At 37.6% G+C, this 18,684-nt stretch overlaps 1 protein-coding gene across 2 annotated transcripts in view; it reads left to right on the plus strand.

Annotated features, from left to right (window-relative positions):
* Positions 1-18,684, plus strand: part of SEMA5A (semaphorin 5A) — a 313,297-nt gene that overhangs the window by 216,033 nt on the left and 78,580 nt on the right. For both annotated transcript variants that reach the window (XM_031062762.1, XM_031062763.1), the window contains 2 exons: positions 1,542-1,749; positions 13,509-13,626. In XM_031062762.1, coding sequence (XP_030918622.1) covers positions 1,542-1,749; positions 13,509-13,626 — 326 coding nt within the window. The remainder of the gene's footprint in view (positions 1-1,541; positions 1,750-13,508; positions 13,627-18,684) is intronic.

Genomic DNA, 18,684 nt, shown 5'->3' on the forward strand with positions numbered 1-18,684 from the left:
ATGCATAAACTTCCTATTAACTTCGCCTGCTATTTGGTAGACCCTCTCGTTGCGAGTACTACTCCATGTCTTAGGACTGAATACTCAGTCTTTCTCAGGAAAATGAAGAGCTTTTAACAGTCATGGTTGGTTCTTCTTTTCTCTTCTCTTCTTCTCTTCTCTTCTCTTCTCTTCTCTTCTCTTCTCTTCTCTTCTCTTCTCTTCTCTTCTCTTCTCTTCTCTTCTCTTCTCTTCTCTTCTCTTCTCTTCTCTTCGTCTATTTGAGGCTGCTTTTTTGTATTTTCTTACAGTTGCTTACTTGCTGTTCCTCACCACTTCCCAAGCAAGGTTTGGGAATGTCATGTTGCCCTTCCTTAGCCCAGTTACCCTGGAGGGTGCAGTGGCTGTGTAGTGGTGCCAGCCTCTGGCCTCAGGTGCTCCCAGGGCGGAGCTGGTGTCAGGGGACACAGATGTGTGGCCACCACCAGGCGTTCCCTGCCATGGATAAAAGCAGTACTTGCCAAGCCAGGGCCAGATACATCCTGAGAGCCTGTACTGGCAACTCTGAGTCAAACCTCTGGCCTTGTGCTAGGGATGGCAAACCCCATGTTTTCTGGACTGCAGAACAGGCCTTCCCAAACATTCCCCTTGCCATTATTACCAACTCGAAAGAGAAGTCTTCCCAGACTTCAGGGCTTGTCTCTCTGTGTGTTTGCAGTATTGGATCTTTAATACTTCCTAGTGCTGGCACATAAAAGATTACATAATGCTGCAGCTCCCTAAAATATTTATCAGTGTGAAAACATGATCCTTTGTGTTCAGAACAAATGTACTTTGATATTTTTAAATTATTTTAAAACTTTGCAAGAGTGAGTTATACATGTTATCATATACTCTGACACTGGTTTTCAATGCATTACTGTATTTTCTGAGAAATCACATTAGAATAGAGGTGAAGAGTGAATGCTAAAAGCTATGATTTTGCAGGGGTTAAAATCAGGATAAGTAAGAAGAAGGGGTTCAGCCTCATTCATTCTAGAGTGAAGACTCAAGACCTGCGCATATTCATATACATGTGCTTTATTAAATGAATGTGATACATATCTAAACTCCATAATTTTTAACACAAAGAGTACTAAAACAAACTGGGGAAATTATGGAATGTAATGCTTTTAAAACTGCTTTAAATATAGTAAAGTGTAGGACAATCCTGTAGACTGAAGTCAGTAACCCATTGCATGAACGTGCTTTTATCAAGCCAGACTTTGAAATCTTGTTTTCTTGTGACTACTGCTGTGAAGACTGTTCTACACTAATAACTTTTAAACTTTTTTCCTTTGTTTTCTCTTTTTAATGTATTGCATCACGTGAAAACAGACTTTAAAGTTTTCTAAGTTCTTTTAACTGTACTATAATACATAAGGAGACTTCAGTCAAAATAATCCTGCATTCTGAGGCTTTTTTAAAAGCATCCAATACAAAGATTTTTTCACTGAATGACACCAAGCAGGTAGAATTGTTAGTGTGATTTTTAGTAACTCATTTTCCTCTTGCCTTTTCAGACTATGGCACTATTAAGAAAGTACTTGCCCCAGTGAACCAGACTTCAGGCAGCTGCCTGCTTGAGGAAATTGAACTCCTGCCGAAAAGCCAGCGAGAGCCCATCAGGAGCCTTCAGATCCTGCACAGCCAGAGTGTCCTTTTTGTGGGCCTTCAGGAACATGTGATTAAGGTCCCCCTGAAGAGATGTCTCTTTTACAAAACATACAGGTATGAAGAATCAGCTAGCTTTATTTGACTGGAAAAAAAATATGTGCAGGGGGTTGGAGAAAAATGGGAAGGGTAAATGGCTGCAAGTAGGAATCCAAATTAATTGTCTCTCTCAACAATGTCTTCCTGTGTACCCTGTTTATCAAAAGTGTCTCTGACTACTTGTACTAACTTGTTAGGACTAGATGAGGCTCTTGAGGAATTGAAGTGTCATTATGTAGGTTTTAAATTGTGAAGTGAAACAGTAAGAAATATTTTATATAGAAAACAGTTATCTGGTAAAGTGTCATATAGCTGCTGGTTTAATATATTTAAAGCTTGGGACTTGAACAAATTTAGGGGGTTTTTTGGATTTTTTAAAGCTGTTTTGTAACTGAATAAACAATATGTCTGTGAATTCAGAAACAAATTGGGTTGCATGAACTGAGAATCAAGAGTACTTGGAAAAGAGGCTGCTTAAAGGCAGTGTTGGATCAGCAGACTGTAATGTAAAAATGTGAATATTCTACTAGGTAAAGGGCTATGCAGCCAACAGTTGTTCAATCAAAGAAAGAGGATAACTTACAAATAATCACTTGGTTGTAGACTGTATTATGATAGTTAAGGGACTTAAAGTTCAGCACACAACTCTTCAATAAACTATCTGAAAATACATCTGGGCTGAAAAACATGCTATTAGAGATTGTTAATTTCATCTAGTTAGTTGTACCTTCCCTTTGGTATGTGTGGTCCTGGTAATTCAGTGCCATTGTTTTGTGTCACATCAGATAGACACTCATTAACTAGTCATGATGTTTTGAGAACCATGACAGAGGCATGTGGTTGTTTTTTTAGCTTGTTTTAGCTTCACCTTGTTTAACATACAGGCTCACAGAGACATTATTTGTGCACAGAGGTATTATACCTCCCCTAAAAGGCAGCGTGACCATTCACAGGTGGAGACATTTCTGGCCGTCCCAGGGACCACACAGTTGGTCACAGCAGGGAGGTGACCATGGGACACAGGTGTAGTAAAGTTGTGGCTTGGTGACAGTGGAAGGACATTTCCAAGGGACCTGTCTCACCATGGGGATTGGTACCATGCAGGAAGTGAAAGCCTACTGGGTTGAAAACTAGACTGAAAGTAGAGGTGTGCCCTAGAGAACAGTAGGCCAGGGAAGGGAAGAATTCTACCTTTCAACAGTTTTTTATCAGCCTGTTTTTGTTTATGCTGTCTAATGTAGCATATTTTTTGGCGTTTTCTATTGAAATAGAAGAATAATTGAATCCCCATTGGAAGTCCTGCAAAGCTTACTTTAGGGAAAAGTTTTATATGGGCAAGTCTCTGCTTTAAGCATTTTTTTGGTTTAGTGGCCTACATAGGATCAAGTTTCAGTTTCCATGGAAATTTCATCTTTCCTTGGTTCAGAGAGTTGAAAAAGGATGTGTGGTGGTGAGTATTCACGACAAGCCTGCAGTTCACTTTGGACATTTCAAGGCTGGTGCCTCACTTTGTTTTTACTGAGGAGTGAATGCCCAAGGTCCCTGGTACCTCTGCTTCTCTCAGGACAATTCCCAAGGCGTGTCAATGCTGCAAAGCCCAAACATGCTTCTGCCCTTGCAGGGTAGGACTGCTGTTTCAAATCCCAGACCCTATGCATGGCTGCAGGCTATTCATTCCTCTCCCTGTTTGAGCACTGGGATCTAATGGTCTGATTTTTAAAATTTCTTTTAGAACAAAAGAAAACAAAACAAAAAGAAGTGGTACCTTTCCCATTTTACTGAGAGCAGTAGTTAAATGCCTCAAATGCTGCTCAAATGATAATTTATTCCTCTGCCCAGAGGTATATGAAGTCTCATCTTCCAGTGGAATGACTTATTTAAAAGGAGATAAACTGATTCCTTGTGGGGTTTTTCAATCATGTCTTTTGTAGTTGTATGACTTTCTCTTGTAGTAATTAAATATTCATTGCACCAAAAGACTTGCCATCCTTGCTTTTCTTCTTGGTTAAAGAGTTCACCATCAATTCTAGCTCTGTTTTGTGAAAAAGGAGAGGATTTACAGATGTGATCCAGACAAAAAAAAAAGGAATTTTCTTTTCATCTATCATTACGGACTCAGGTTATTTGAAGAATGCAGATGTAATCTTTCTCTCACCTATAATTTACTTTTGGTTTGACTAGTTTTTTCCTGGCTTATGCTGGATTTCTTTTTGCATGTGGGCAGAGTACAAGTACATTAATTGGAGCTATACATTTTTCCAGGCATTGAAACACCTAAAAAAACTTGCTCATTGCATTTCTGGGTGCTTTAATACTCACATTCTTCTATTATCTGGCTAACTATTACTTCTATGCTGTAACAATGAGTAAAGAAAATAAGGGGTAAACCTTACCTAAAGTAATGCCTGGGAGCGTAGTGGTTTTTGTGGGGTTTTTTTTTATTATTTTAATTTCTGTATTCACATTTATCATACCTAAGGCTGTATAACCATGCCAAAGCTACATTCTGAAATTCCATCAGTGATAACTAGAGTCACTTCCCCAGATCAAGGATGTGGACTCTTCAGTATCCACTTCACATAATTATTGAGGAATAGAGCATGCTTGTGTATGAATAACAGCCTTTAAAAAGTCAAAATGTTGAAGATGTGCTACCTCACCTGCTCCTTTTGTGTAAATGGCAGAGTGATGAGTGCCTAATCTTATCTAATCTCTTTGTTTAGGTTTCTTGCTGAGCTTTCAGACAATACAGCTTCAGTCCCTCTGTTGAGCAGACTCCTTCATGAGCTAATATCTCAATGTCAAGATAATTTTCTTGAGATTGTCCATTGTAATTGTTTTTCATTATTCCTTGCTTCATCTTCCACAGTAGCCTCTAAAACATGTGGCTGTTGCTGTTATTTCTAATTTATTATGTCTCCTTAATAATCACTCTAATATGCTCTGCACATCATAAGTCTTCCTCCAGCACTTTTCAGTGGTGGAGGAACCTGTGACCTGCTGCTGCTCTGACAGATATTCTATCTGCTTCAGCACACTCCAGTCATGACTCTACTGCTATAAACACTGTTAACAAAGGCTCTTGAAAATATATTTGGAGGTGTATGTTTTGGGGGTTTTTTCTTTGGTTGGGTTTTTTGGGGGTTTTTTTGGTTTGGGTTGGGTTGGGTTGGGTTTTTTTGGTTTTTTTTGTGTTTTAAGTGCAGTTTGCTGCACTTTATTACTGTGACAGCAGACCTTACCATGGGTAAAACCTGTTGTCACACCCATAGTTTAGGTTGCTCAGAACTTTCCATTATGCCATGATGTTTCCATCATTCATGACTTTCCCACGCCAGCTATTTGGATTGCCACTTTCTCTGGGGGGGGCAGATGGAGGATATCTCATGCAGACTTCTGCCAAAGCCTGAATAGTTTTGAACATCCTGTCATAATTGTGCTGGTTTTGAGAGTCAGCTAGAGAAAAGTAATTTGGGATGTGCCAGTACTTTGGAAAATCAGTTCCCAAAAAAACCCTGCCATCTTCAAGGTGCAGGAAGCAGCAGAGCAGTTACCTGAATTCAGTTCTCCTTAGGGAAAATCCCTAAGGTTTGATCAGGTTATTATCACCTGGGTATTGCAATTCCCACGTTTGTCAAACTTTTATAGAAATCCATCAATGATATTCACTGGAGCTATTTTCACAGATGGATTCTCCATCTCTACTTCTTCAGAGTTGAGTAGGCCAAGCATGAAGCACAACTGACTATTGAATATGTGCTAATTAACTATAATGTGAGATAAACAGAATAATTATCATGAGAAGATAACTTAAACTCTCTAAAATTTCAGTTTCTGTGTTTCACTTTGAAGGTTCTATGCATCCATAATAAGGAATAAGATCTGTAGTATGGGGGTAGACACTCTGTACCCTGAAACAAAGAAACAGTCAGCTTTCTTTTGTTGGCAGCTGTAGTCTTCAAAAGCAACCCCGGGTGGCAGTGATTTTTTTTCTGAGGCGAATTTGTCAAAGTTATACTTTGTACTGGCATTTTCAGTGCATTAGTTCTGAAAGGACAACAAAAGTCTGTATCAGCCCAATGTTCTTTAAAATCTCACCAAGCAAGGGTCAAGGATTGGTATTTCTGATGGAAGATAGGTTTCACACACTTGAAAGGCTTGAAAACTAATCTTCCTATGATGTTATGTCTAAGTAAATAAATAGTGCCATCTGCTAAAAGCTGTACAAATAGTGACTTCTCTGACATAAAAAAACCTGCCAACTTCTGGAAATTTTTGAGGTTTTTTTTACAATGTATACCTAAAATACTGCTGGGTCACAAGCTTGTCTTGCTAAGTAATTTTATCATAGCTATTCTACTATAACTAACATTTGCACTTTGAACTTCTTTATTCTTATTTTCGTGTCTTTGTGAGCCTTCAGTTAAGTAATCTGTACATACAAGAAAACTCTGACAGCAAAATGCTAAAAAGAGTACTGAATTAACTAATAGAAAAAAATATATACTTTATTTCATTCCTAGAAGTCCAGTAAGATCATACTGGTTTAAGTATTTCAGCAGCTTTTGCATTCCTTTATTTTGCCCTAGCTGTAGGTTTTGCATTCTCAGAAGTACCCTCACACTCAGTAGGAACCTGTTTTCCTGGTAATAAACACTCTATAACATTAAATAGTAAAATAATTATTCCTATATACTGATACTATACAAGCTAATAACAAGTACGTGGTCTAAACCATTACTAGGTATTCATGGATCCAGAAGAACTTGCCAACAAATGGAATTGAAATTGCTATTTGGAAATAATCATTCCAATGTATTTATTTTTGGATATTCAGGTGGATTTCCTGATTTCAAAATATGCAGGCCTTATTCCAGTTTAAATATGAGAAGTCTGCTGCTGCATTATAATGTCAGAACCACATGAGGACTGATCTGAATTAGTGATTCCAGAGTAATATTCCAGAATCAGAGTCCTCATAAATTTCCCAGACTGGGATAAACCATACTCCTGTCTGCAAGTCTAGATTGCAAGATTATATTTAAAATGGCAATTCTTTTTTTGGGTATGAGATACACTGAAAATTTACCTTCGGTAGATGTCAACTTACAGACACTATTCAAGTCAGCAGAATTATGACATAAGCACAGTTTTAAGTTTTTTGCACTCAAAAGTAGTAGAATATTAGTCCCACACTGCAGAGGGAATAGCTTGACCCTTTCTGCATCTGTGAAGATGAAAGCTTTTGCAGAAAGTGTCTATCTGTCCTGCAAAATGCATTAGAGACAAACTGTTCATTTACATTTTGCTGCCCCTGAAATTCTAGTGACAACCCTTCAAAGTGTGATCTGTGTATGTATGTATGTATGTATGTATTGTGTTGTAAGCAGATATTTTTGTCAAACAAGAATTTTACAGCCTGCTCCCAGTTTATTTCTTGAAGTAGCCTTATAAGGGAAAGAAAAATGTCTTTTGCATTTAGTTTGCAAAGATGTAAGTAAACCAGATAGACTCAACTACATATTTGCAATTCAGATTTTATTAGTAGGATATGGTTTTAAACAAAAAAGTGACCTAAGAAAGAAAGATGTAAAACAGTCCTGTGGTTTTCATATATCATGATGCAATTAATTTTGTTGCTTTAAAATATCAAAAGATTCAGGAATTCTAAGTTCAATCTGTTTACTATTAGTAACTGTAGGTGCTTATGGGCAAGTTCAGGAAGGGCTGGACAAGTGGACAGTGAGGTGGGTTGGGAAATGGCTGAATGCCAGCTCTCAGAGGATTGTCATCAGTGTCACAGTCTAGTTGGAGGCCTTCTGGTGGTGTCACCTAAGGGTCAATACTGGGCCCAGCATCGTTTAACTTTTCATCAGTGACTTGACTGAAGAGGCAGGTGGCTCCTCAGCAAGTTCCCTGATGGCACAAAGCTAGAGGAGAGGCCAGAAGTCTGAAGATACTCCAGAAGTCTATGCAACCCTTCAGAGGGACCTTGACAGGCTGGAGAGATGGGTGGAGAGGAACCTTCTGAAATTCAACAAAAGCAAGTGCAGGTCCTGCAGCTGGGGAAGAATCATCCCAGGCACCAGCACAGACTGCAAGTGACCTGCTGGAAAGCAGCTCTGCGGAGAAGGACCTGGGGGTTCTGTACAGACAGGTTATCCATGAGCCAGCTGTGTGTCCTGGGTGCCAGGAAGGCCAATGGTATCCTGGGGTGCAGTGGGAAGAGCACTGCCAGCAGGTAAGGGAGGTGATCCTGCCCCTGTAGTTCGGTGAGGTCACATCTGGAGTGCTGTGTGCAGTTCTGGACTTCTCAGGACAGGATAGACACGGAGCTGCTGGAGCATGTGCAGTTCAGGGCAGCAAAGATAGGTAGGATCTGAAGCATCTCTTCTGTGAGGTGAGACAGGGAGCTGGACCTGTTCAGCCTTGAGAGGAGAACACTGGGAGGAGAATTATCAATGGATATAAATATCTGAAGGGAGGGTGTTGAGAGGACGCTCTGAAAATTGTCTTTCACATTTGATCCATGTATAGTCACTTGGAAGTATCAACATTCAGTGAATGGTTTAATATAAACAACTTTTATACATAAATTTTTGATTCTGGATTTGATGGAAGGACCTTGTGGGTTTAAGGCCAGTATTTTCAGTGATTTTGCAAGATTGAATTGTATCTAAATGAATTTGGAGTATGCTACAAAAATTAAAATAAGAGGAAGCAATGGTAGTCTGCTCAGAGTGTCTGAAATGATTAAAGGATTTGATTTTCTTACCAGTTCAGGTGAGGGTTAAACAGTATTCTGAATATTTGGCATGCATCTTAGCTTGAGCTACTTGGGATTTTATAAGTTGTGTCTCTACCATTTATCTTCTTCTGGATCATTCATCTGTGTCTTTAGATGCCTGTTCTTCATTGCACACACGTGTATATGTATACAGCTGCAAAACCAGTAGCAATGAAAACACTGATAGGTACCTTTGTCTGGTATCACATTCATGTATTCATTCAGCAATGGATACAACTGTGCATCTGGAGCATGAGACAGGCTTATAGCTTCAGTTTTGTGTTTGAATTTGCAGTGATGAACCTGCCTTCTGCAAAATAAGATGGTGACCCTGGTTCAATTCCTGATATACAAAGTGTCAGGTCACATTTGGTGGTAATGGGGACTATGTAGGCATGGATATTTCAGTAGAAATGATTGAAAGGGTCAGGAGACTCAGCTCTTTGAAATGCTGTGTATAGATAAAGACAGAAAAAGGTTTCTTGAACAGTCTTAGGAGATGTACCACTTGCATTTATATGTATTGTATGAATAAAATGTTACAGCTCTCAGAGGATACCTGATTAATACTTTCATGTTCATATGGGAATATATTCTTCCCATCAAAGGAAATTTTAAAATCCCTTAAAAATTAATGGTATTATGATACAGCTTTTAAACTTAGGGGGTTTTTTTTTGTTCTTTGGAACACATATAAAATCATTTTCGTCTAAAAGTCTATAAGATTTCTATCATATTTTGCTCTGAATTGTCTGAATTGTGTTTAATTCTGCCTTATTTTCTGACTCAATAAATCATCTCAAATATAACTGAAGTAGGACAATTTTTCTGGCCTACTTGATGATAATTATAAAATTGTTGAAGAAATAACCTGACTTTTACTGACTTGCTTTAGAGTGAGGTTGCTTACAGTTAGTAGTCAGTCAAAACCCATTGCTAAAGTGTAGCACCACTGCCAAATGTGTGCCTTGCAGGAGACACACTCTGCTACCTATCATTTACATTTGGTAAAAAAATGTGAAGTAACAACAGAGAGCAAAATTAGAATCAGTCAAGAGAAGCCAAAGGCTGTTGAATGTTTTTGCAGAGAGTGCTGACTTGATAGGGTAAGTGGCATCAAGAGTCTTCAAATGATCCAGTTTCACTTAATTCCTGAATTTCCTTCCTGGAAAAAAGTGCCAGTTTTAGCAGTGCTGGGACAAATCATGTGAAGTCTTAGAGATGTGAGCTGGTGCCTACTGGGATTAAAAGACAAAACATTCATTCTCTGCTGAAATTGAGATGTAAGGTATACTTCTAGAGACAAGATGACAAAATATATTATCCAGCTCTGCTATTTGCCGTGTGACAGTCTGAAAGGGCCCTGTCAAATGAAATACCTAATACCAACTTTAAAATTTATGTAATTTTCCAATAGTGGCACCTAAAATTACTGTAATTCAGAGAGAGATTTGGGAGGAAAAGGAGATTAAGATGTGTAGTGGTATCTGATTTTTGACATTCCTTAGTTACATAAAATTGACATAAATTTGACAGCCACATTCTATAGTTTCTTTTGTTATTTCATGTACAATTGAAGCTGTTCCTCTTACTACTTGGGAGAGAGATTCATTAAAAGAGACTTAAAACAGTATGAAATTTTCCTAAGGACACATAACTGCAAATTAAGTCCCTTTAAATTTTCCGTTTAAGATAGAAGTTCTGATATTTTTATACTTACAAGTTTTATTATATCTGATTTTTTATTTGTTAACTTATTATCCATTTCTCTGTTTTATCTAGGCATAGTAGATAAAAATAATTAGCTGCTATTACTCACACATTAAATCAAAGGAATCATCCCTCAAAGGAAAGAAAATGGTTTTAAAAAGCGACATAATTAGGCAGTAAGGATAAAAACTTACTCTCATATTACCTCCCTCTTTTAAATTTTAAAGAAGCTATGTCTGCTTTTCAGAGACATAGGTGATCTGAAAAAAAGAAATAAGAAAACCCTCTGAGATGTGAGGCAGGGTGGAGAACAGAAAAAAATTGTTGTGCCAATACCTGAGAACAGGGCAGCTATTTAAGTGTGGTCCTGCCACATCTCCTGAATATGTCTGACACAGTGAGCTGAAGGAGTTTGATGATACTGAATTGCAGTTTTCTAGGTTTCTTTTTTTCTCTCTGGATATAAGATTTAAAAAATCAAACTTTTTTACAATATGAAACTTAGATACGATAATGTCTGGGACAAATAATAAGCATATTAGTGAAAAAGGTCTCAGCAAAACTAGAGTTTCTCATGCCAGGAATATTTCTCTGAAAGAAATTCCTTGTTGTTTTTTTAAAAATAGTTCATATGTTTAGAGGATTAATTTCTTTGTAATGCATTGTAGTGTAAAGAAAACCATTACTGAAGAATGGTAGTGTCTCTAATTTGTGGAGGAAGTTATCCTCTTGTCATCTGCATGAGGTTAGCTGAGTACTAACTTCTTAAAATGATAATTTTCATGTGCTCAATGGATCTTTTTAACTAAATTCTGAAAAGATTCACCTCATTGTACCTTGCTGCAGTGCGGTCCAAACCTGGTCAGCTACTGAAAAAAACCCCACTGAGTGTTCACAGAGTGATCAAACATTCTTTATCATAGCAGCTCAAGAACTTTCTTTTCTTTCATGGAACTAGGATCTTTTCTGATACCAGAAAATTGTAAGGACAGTCAAAATATGTTTCTAGCATCTTTCTTTAAACTTCGGAGTGACTTGTAATGAAAGTTGAAAGTCTTTTTGATTTGCTCGAATCGTAGTAAAGTAAAAACAAAAGCAAAAGAGGAAATGGGGTCTAAGACCAGAGTGGGAGAAGGATCAGCTTACTCCCACTAAAGAGGGGGTATGGTTCTAAGTAAAAGTATATTTCAAAAGATTTTGAAATATTTTTGCTTTTAATAAAAAGTTTCTAAAGCATAATAACTGAGTTTATAAATATGAACACTTTGAAGTTAGAAAATTGACCACTTCAGCGTTGAGGCGCAAGTTCTCATTTCAGTGTTACCATTAACATTGCCAGTTGTGCATTGTCAGCCTTGAATTTGTTTTTGTATTATTTTCTCCTCAAACACATGCTTTATCATAGATACTCAGAAGGAGAATACTGGACATCACGTCTTGCATACTCTGGAAGACCAAGATGCGTAAAACTTTCCATAATTTGCATTAATGTTGATTCTCACTTTCTAGATAGTTAAATGGAAACGTGTAGCCTGAGTTGCAAAAATGCTAAGCGCTCACAGCTGCAGGAGCCAACAGTGGGAACTCTCTTCTGAACAGCAAATTCCCTAAACAAGAAGCTTCATCTTTGGGCTGGAATCCTGATTAGGGGTATCCATACCCATTTTGACCGTTATGCCTCTTACGTTGTGCCCCTTTTGCAAATGAGAACTATGCTCCCACATGGTATTGGTAATCCACATTGCCAAGTGGAATGTGGAAGTGAATTCTTTGAAATTTATAATAATGGTATTTTGGAAAAACACTCCAGGGAATTAGTAAGTCTGCGTTTGGTCAGGTGTTAACAGGGAAGTACACGAGGAGTGCCAGAGATAAATAGAAATATCAATAAAACACATAAATTAGTTAGAACAGAATCACAGAACACTTGAGGTTGTCAGGGGTCTCTGATGGTCAGTCATCCGGTCCAGTACTTGCTGGGCCTCCTAGAACCAGCTGTCTGGGGACGTGTTTGGGTGGTTTTTGAATATCTCCAAGGAAGGAGATTCCAGAAGCTTGCTGGGCTATCTGTACCAATGCTCAGTCGCCCTTTCTGCAACAGTGTCTCCTGATGTTGAAGCCTCCTGTGTTTCAGTTGGTGCTCGTTGTCTCTGGTCCTGTCACTGGGTACCACTGAAGACCCTGGATCCTCTGTTTTGCATGCTCCCTTTAGGGTTTTGTACGTATTGATAAGATCCTCTCTGAGCCTTCTCTTCTCTTCTCTAGGCTAAACAGCTCTCCCAGCTCTCTTAGCCTGTCCTCACTGGAGAGATGCTTCATCATCTCTGTGGCCCCTCAGTCAACAGATGTGATGGGAACAGATAATTAAAGAGAGAAGGATAATGCTCATAGATTTGAGCTAAACAAAAACGATCAGTCTAACAATTTTTACGATCTAGACAAAATGTTTGAATGAATTATTTTTATGTGTAATTTACAGGTATTCTTACAAGTGTTAAACCAATTATATTGTGCTTCACTATAATGGGAGTTTCACCTCCTTTCTTATGGATCTTTAGCTATGAAGCTGCAGACCCCTTGCCTGGACTGTTTACACTAGACCTTAGCAAGAGAAGCCTGCTATTTATTAGCGAAATGAGCTTCTAGTTTTGTACAGTGGATCTTTCAGAGTCTGTATGAAACTGGACTACCATCATTCTCTGTGATCCATTTCTTTCCCTCCTCATGTGCCCCTAAGAGAGAGTGTTGAGTGCAGCATGTGATATGTAAGAGGTGTGATGGCAGCCACCAGTGCCCCTTTGAACTAACTTCCAGAAATTTTATACAAGTGCAGAAAACAGATCAGAAAGTTTTCTAATTAATTTCAAAGAGCAGACACTGTCCTCTGATTTCTGAAAAAGATGGTATCTACAATGCCAAAACTGACAGAAATGGCTAAGAACTGTAACCTCTTGAAATTTTTACTTGAAGCACACAATATACCCTCTTTATGAATTTCTATAATTCTCTAGTAATTAAGTACAGCAGTCAGTCAAGACAATATACCATGCATGTAGACAGAAATTCAGCTATGCATTTAAAAGAAATCCTAGCTTTGTATAGGCATTCAAATTAATTTTTCCTCTGGTTTTGGTCATTTTGTCTGTGCCATACCACAACAGGGATGAATTTCACTATCTGCCTATGAAGTACCAGGAGATGCTGCATAGTTATTTAGAAATCTTTGGTCAGTACAAATGAAGATAAATGTCCTGGTTATCTGATTGATTTTCATCCACAGTGCATGCATTGGATCTCAAGACCCTTATTGTGGCTGGGACATGGTGATGAAGAAATGCACAACGCTGGAAGAAAGTCTGAGCATGAGTCAGTGGGAGCAAAGCATTACCGTGTGTCCAGTAAGTCCAAATGCACTCATTTGTCTCTTGAAACCTTTGATTCCATGTGAATTTCATGAAAATGAGTTGGCATCGATTTTTCAAGCTCAGAACACTGCATTTAATATCATTTTCATTAGGTTTTCCCATCAGATTTTAGCAGAATGCCTAGTTTCTTTTCTATTCCTTATTAAATTACTTCTGTGATAAAGTTATTTAGAGTAATTTTAAAGAGTGGTTGTTTTTTATCTGTAATGTCTATTTTCCCACCTTGAAAACAAATATTTTCTAAGATTAGTGATATTGATATATTTTTCCCTGCAGAATTTTTCTCCATTATGTCCTTTGAAAAAGTTTAATCACTAATGGTAAAATCTTTTCTTTTAGGATTATTATTGGTAATATAAAAAGCCAAATATCATCTTCTAAAGTCCACAAATTGGAAGGCTGAATCCCATGAGTTAAGGCTCACACACATTAATAACAGAGGTGATAATTACTATAAATGCAAGGTTCATATTTACAGTGGCCTAACACTTCTCTTTAAAAAAATATTTTGAATAAATTTAATATAATATAAAAAAGCACCAACAAACTTGATATGTATCTCTCATTTTAAATTTTATTCTGGTTGTTTTAATATTCATTCTTTTCCCTCGCTCAAAAGCATGCAAAAAGAGGGGTTTTGGTGCTATTGAGATTTTTTTTTTTTTTTTGAGATCCTAGCTACTTTGTCCTCCTGCCCATAAGGAGGGAGCCATTCCAACTCAGTTCTACTTTCATTCCTAGTAAGGACTTCTTGATCTTGTCCCCACTCACCTGTGTAGCACATGCATCTATAAACTAATGCTCAAATGGCATTCGTGTTCCTATTTCCATGTGTTTACAAGCTCCCTTTAACATCTTGATGACACTTCTCTCTCCTAAGCAGGGCTTTGTTAGTGAACTAAAGATGTGCAAAATCAATATAAAGTTATTTCAGCTCTGACTTGTGCTCTCTACATGTGTTGCGGCAGCCTCATAGATACAAACACTACACTGATTCTGAGGGCCTTGAGAATGTGCGGCTGTGTTCTGACTACGTTTGATGTTAAATAGCAATTTTAAAAACATTTTTTTCAAATTCTTAAAACTTTTAAAAAATGTTTGTGTCATGTCCTGTCATTCGTTTCCACCTTCTCATATAGAGGACTAATAAAATAGGCCTGTATTGGATTCATCTGCATTAGCATTTGAGCTGAAATCTGGAGAAACTTTGGGGAAAATACTATGATTATTGAAATGCCTTATTTTGTTATTTGCATGGACAGTCAGCTTGCTCATGTGCTCAGTCTTTGAATTGTGGCACTAGGCCTTATTTTCTTTTGCAGATATAGAACCCAAGGCCAAGATGGGGTGGAGGGGGGAATAATTTAGAAAGCATAATTCCATTCTGTTCCGTTCAACTGGAAAAACAATTATTTAGTATCTATTATATGACATGTGCACAGGATATGGCAGTCTAGTCAAAGCAGGGGAGTACCTAAGTCTTGCTCAGAAATTTATCCATAGCTGTGAGACTTATCCTGCTGATCTGAGATTCAAAGACCTGGTGAAACTCCAAAGAAATTTTGTCTTGAGCAGATTGAACTTGCATAATATAAGGAAAATTTTAGAATTATCTAAATTGAAAACTGTGGGTTTATGCCTTTACTATTTTAAAGCCTTATACACTAAGTAACACATTGCTGAACAGTTTGGAAAACTCCACAGGAACTTTCCTCTGAAGTAACACAGCATTCTGGCAAACTGCAATCAATTACTATTTTGCTTAGTGAGGCTTTCAAATATTTGTTTTTATAGCATTTTTTTGTGCTGTGCTCACAGGATATATAAACCAAGATGTAATTAATTTAATTTTTGTAGGCAACTGAGCTATGTGCATCCTTAACATGTGCTAGATATATTCAAGACACTGTTACAAGAAGAAAATAACAGAATATTCAAAACCTATTTTCCCTCTTTTGGTCCCAACTGCTTCCAATATCTTAATTGTTAGTAAAATCACTCGGATCTTTTTAACATTGTAGATTTTTTTTAGACTAATGAATGACCAGTTTCTTCTAAAATTGGATCTGAGAGAGGTCTGTTTATACAATAGTTTAGTCCAGAATAAAGAGTGTAACCAGTTTCCTTTGAGAAATTATTTCCTACAGAATTATTCATATGGCTGAGTACTTATAGAAATGTCATGGTAGGAGAGGTGAAAGGGAGAGATACATGAGTGTCTATGCTTCCATCTCTGGGCTTTGAAGACCAGTTTTGAAAAATGTGGTTATTTTGGTTATCTTGCTCTGATTTAATTCTCAATTTTATTTTTAGGTTGTTTCAGTTTGCACGAGTACAGCAATCGAGCATTAATATGGACGCTAATTAATGCTATGGCACATTTGATCTATCCTATTATTCATCCAATAATTTTTATGGCAATGAAGGTTCATTGTTTTTTTGAAATATTTTCCAGTGGGACAACTTGCAATCCATCACTTAAAAACATCTAGTAGCTTTGGTTTTGGTTGCGTTTTCATTTTGTTTGTTTGTTTGTTTAACAGAAGTATGGAACATGAAATGGCTTTATTTTTACAGTTATTCCTGGGGAAAGTGTGGTGTGGGATCTGAATTCATTAGGAGCTTCAGGAAACTCTACAGGCTCACTAAATTCTACCAAAAGTAATCTCAAACCAAAGATCTCTTGACAGAGTTAAAAACTGTGACCTTTACTCAGAGTGCAGAGGCACAAAGCAGGGAGATGAGGTGTGTGCAGAGAGACTTGAAACAAAGGTGGATATTTGGAAGACATTAAGAGGGAAGAAAGGTCTAAAGCTATCTGCAGAAGAGAAAAGGTGACAGAACCAGGTTGGTAGAGAGGGAAAGCAGAGTGTAGCCATGCCAAGATGTGATTGTCATTGACTATGATTTTGCCCTAGAGGTGCCAGGTGGCAAAAAGTTAATGGGCATGGATTCTGGTGAGGGCTGCAAAGGCCCCTCATTGGAACATTTTTCTTTCCTGCAGTCGTATGATGAAATTGTTTGATATCACTTCTGAAAAGGAGATATTCACAGAGAGACAGAGCAGGTGAATCATGGGGAACATCAGAGACCCCAGTGGGATGATCTTTTCATGAGCGCAGAAAAATAATGAAGAGAGAGAATATGTCATCAATTTTTCTTTCTGAGTTCAAGCTTTCAGCTATGTTTTATGTATACTTCTCTGCCACTTAATATGTATTATGGTAAACATAGACAGCTGTTAGCTTGTGTAACCATAGACAAGCTTTAGTTTAAAACTGTAGGTGCAACAATAAAGACGTTTTGATGCAGCACAGCAACAGAAAGCAGTAAAGGCATTTTCACATCTCTGACATAATTAGATTGGGGACATAGAATTGTTAGTTTATGGACTATAAATATTTGTTAGATCAGCAGTGTAAGAGAGAATGAGTCTGCTTGTCACTTAAAAGGAAGTATTTATTGTTGTCTAACAAAACCCATCAATGTAAACTCTACATGAGCAAAGGTTGGTGAGTTATTTTCAATAAACAGCTGTCAACAGATTTTGAAATTATTAATTATGGTTATGTCGGTTGTACCTGGCAGAATATACACATAGCTGTTCTTGCACGAGGGACTATTGTGAAAATAAACTGTGGGAATTGTAATTAGTAGTGAAATCATAGTATCTTTGCCACAGTGGAAAGAAGCAGCCAACATCCGAAGTGTCAGTGGAAACATGCGTTATGTTCTAATTGAATATCTTGTATCTTCAAAGTATTTGTGCAATGTACACTTCTCTCACCACTGCTAAAATACTAAAAATAGTAAAGGAAGATACCATTTCAGGTCAGTTATGACAATCTACAACTGTAATTCCTATTTCAATGTGTAAACAAGTATTGAAGTGCTATGTTCTCACACATTGGATTAAAAATGCATGACTACAAGTGATACATATTTATTCTAACTAAGAGTGAATTTAAATGCTACTTGGACTTGTTGGTGCTGTTGTCTTGACTCAAAGTTAACATGCAGCAAACAAAGTGCAAATTCCTTAATATTTAAGTTTAAAAGTGGCCATAATTTCCATTTAGAATCACAGATTTTTCAAGATTAACACCTTGCTAAAAGAATATTATGAAAATTTGCCTTGTCTGGGAGCTGAAGTTGCCATGTCCTGCCGCATTTTCTTAAGAAAAACTAATTTTCTAGCTAATTTTGTTTCATCTGGGCAATGAAGATTTCATATTAAATGTGTTACAGCTGCTTGATGGAAACATTCTAGTCAAGAAGAGAATGGTATGAACCTTCCAGCAAAAGGGTTTGAGAATTGAATTCTGTGGGAAAAAACTGTTTCATCGTGTAGGGTTAAGTGCTGATTTTTGCAGATGTTTCTAGGATTTATACATAGAATTTCATATAACATTTAGAGACTGTCATATTTAAAACCACCTTTCACCCTTATGAAAAGGACCAACAAAAATCTGTTTTTAAAAGAAAGACACTCATCATGGAGATTTGAGTTGATCAGCCCGTTTGTTATCCTTCAGCATCTGTGTTTAGAATTGTTTCATTGGAAGGAAACTGAAAGATCATTTAGTTTGAATCCCCCCTGCCAAGGGCAGGGACACCTTCCACTAGACCATGTTGCTCAAAGCCCCATCCAACCCGGCCTTGAACAATTCCGTGGATTGGGCATCCACAGTTTCTCATGGGAAACCTATTCCAGTGTCTCGTCTTCCTCACAGAGAATTTCTTCTTCATTTCTCCTTATCCTCTGCTGGCTCTTCCTTTTGACCTTGGTTTTTACAGTCGGTCTCCAGGTTCCATTTTCACTGGAAAATTTCAGGAAGTAAGGATTACAGAAGACAATCAAGAGGTAGGCGAGCATGGTTTTGAAAGGTAACAGTCAGTTGTGATTTCTGTTATTGCTATGGTGGTCACATCTAGTGGCTTAGATTGGTCAGAAGTTGTGGAAGTTATGCAGCTACAGGAATTATAATGGGAGATTGCTGTACGGAAGGTATATCTCTCCAGTGGAGACTG

The sequence above is a fragment of the Geospiza fortis genome, unplaced genomic scaffold (genome assembly GCF_000277835.1).
Source record: "Geospiza fortis unplaced genomic scaffold, GeoFor_1.0 scaffold64, whole genome shotgun sequence".
Lineage (NCBI taxonomy): Eukaryota > Metazoa > Chordata > Aves > Passeriformes > Thraupidae > Geospiza > Geospiza fortis.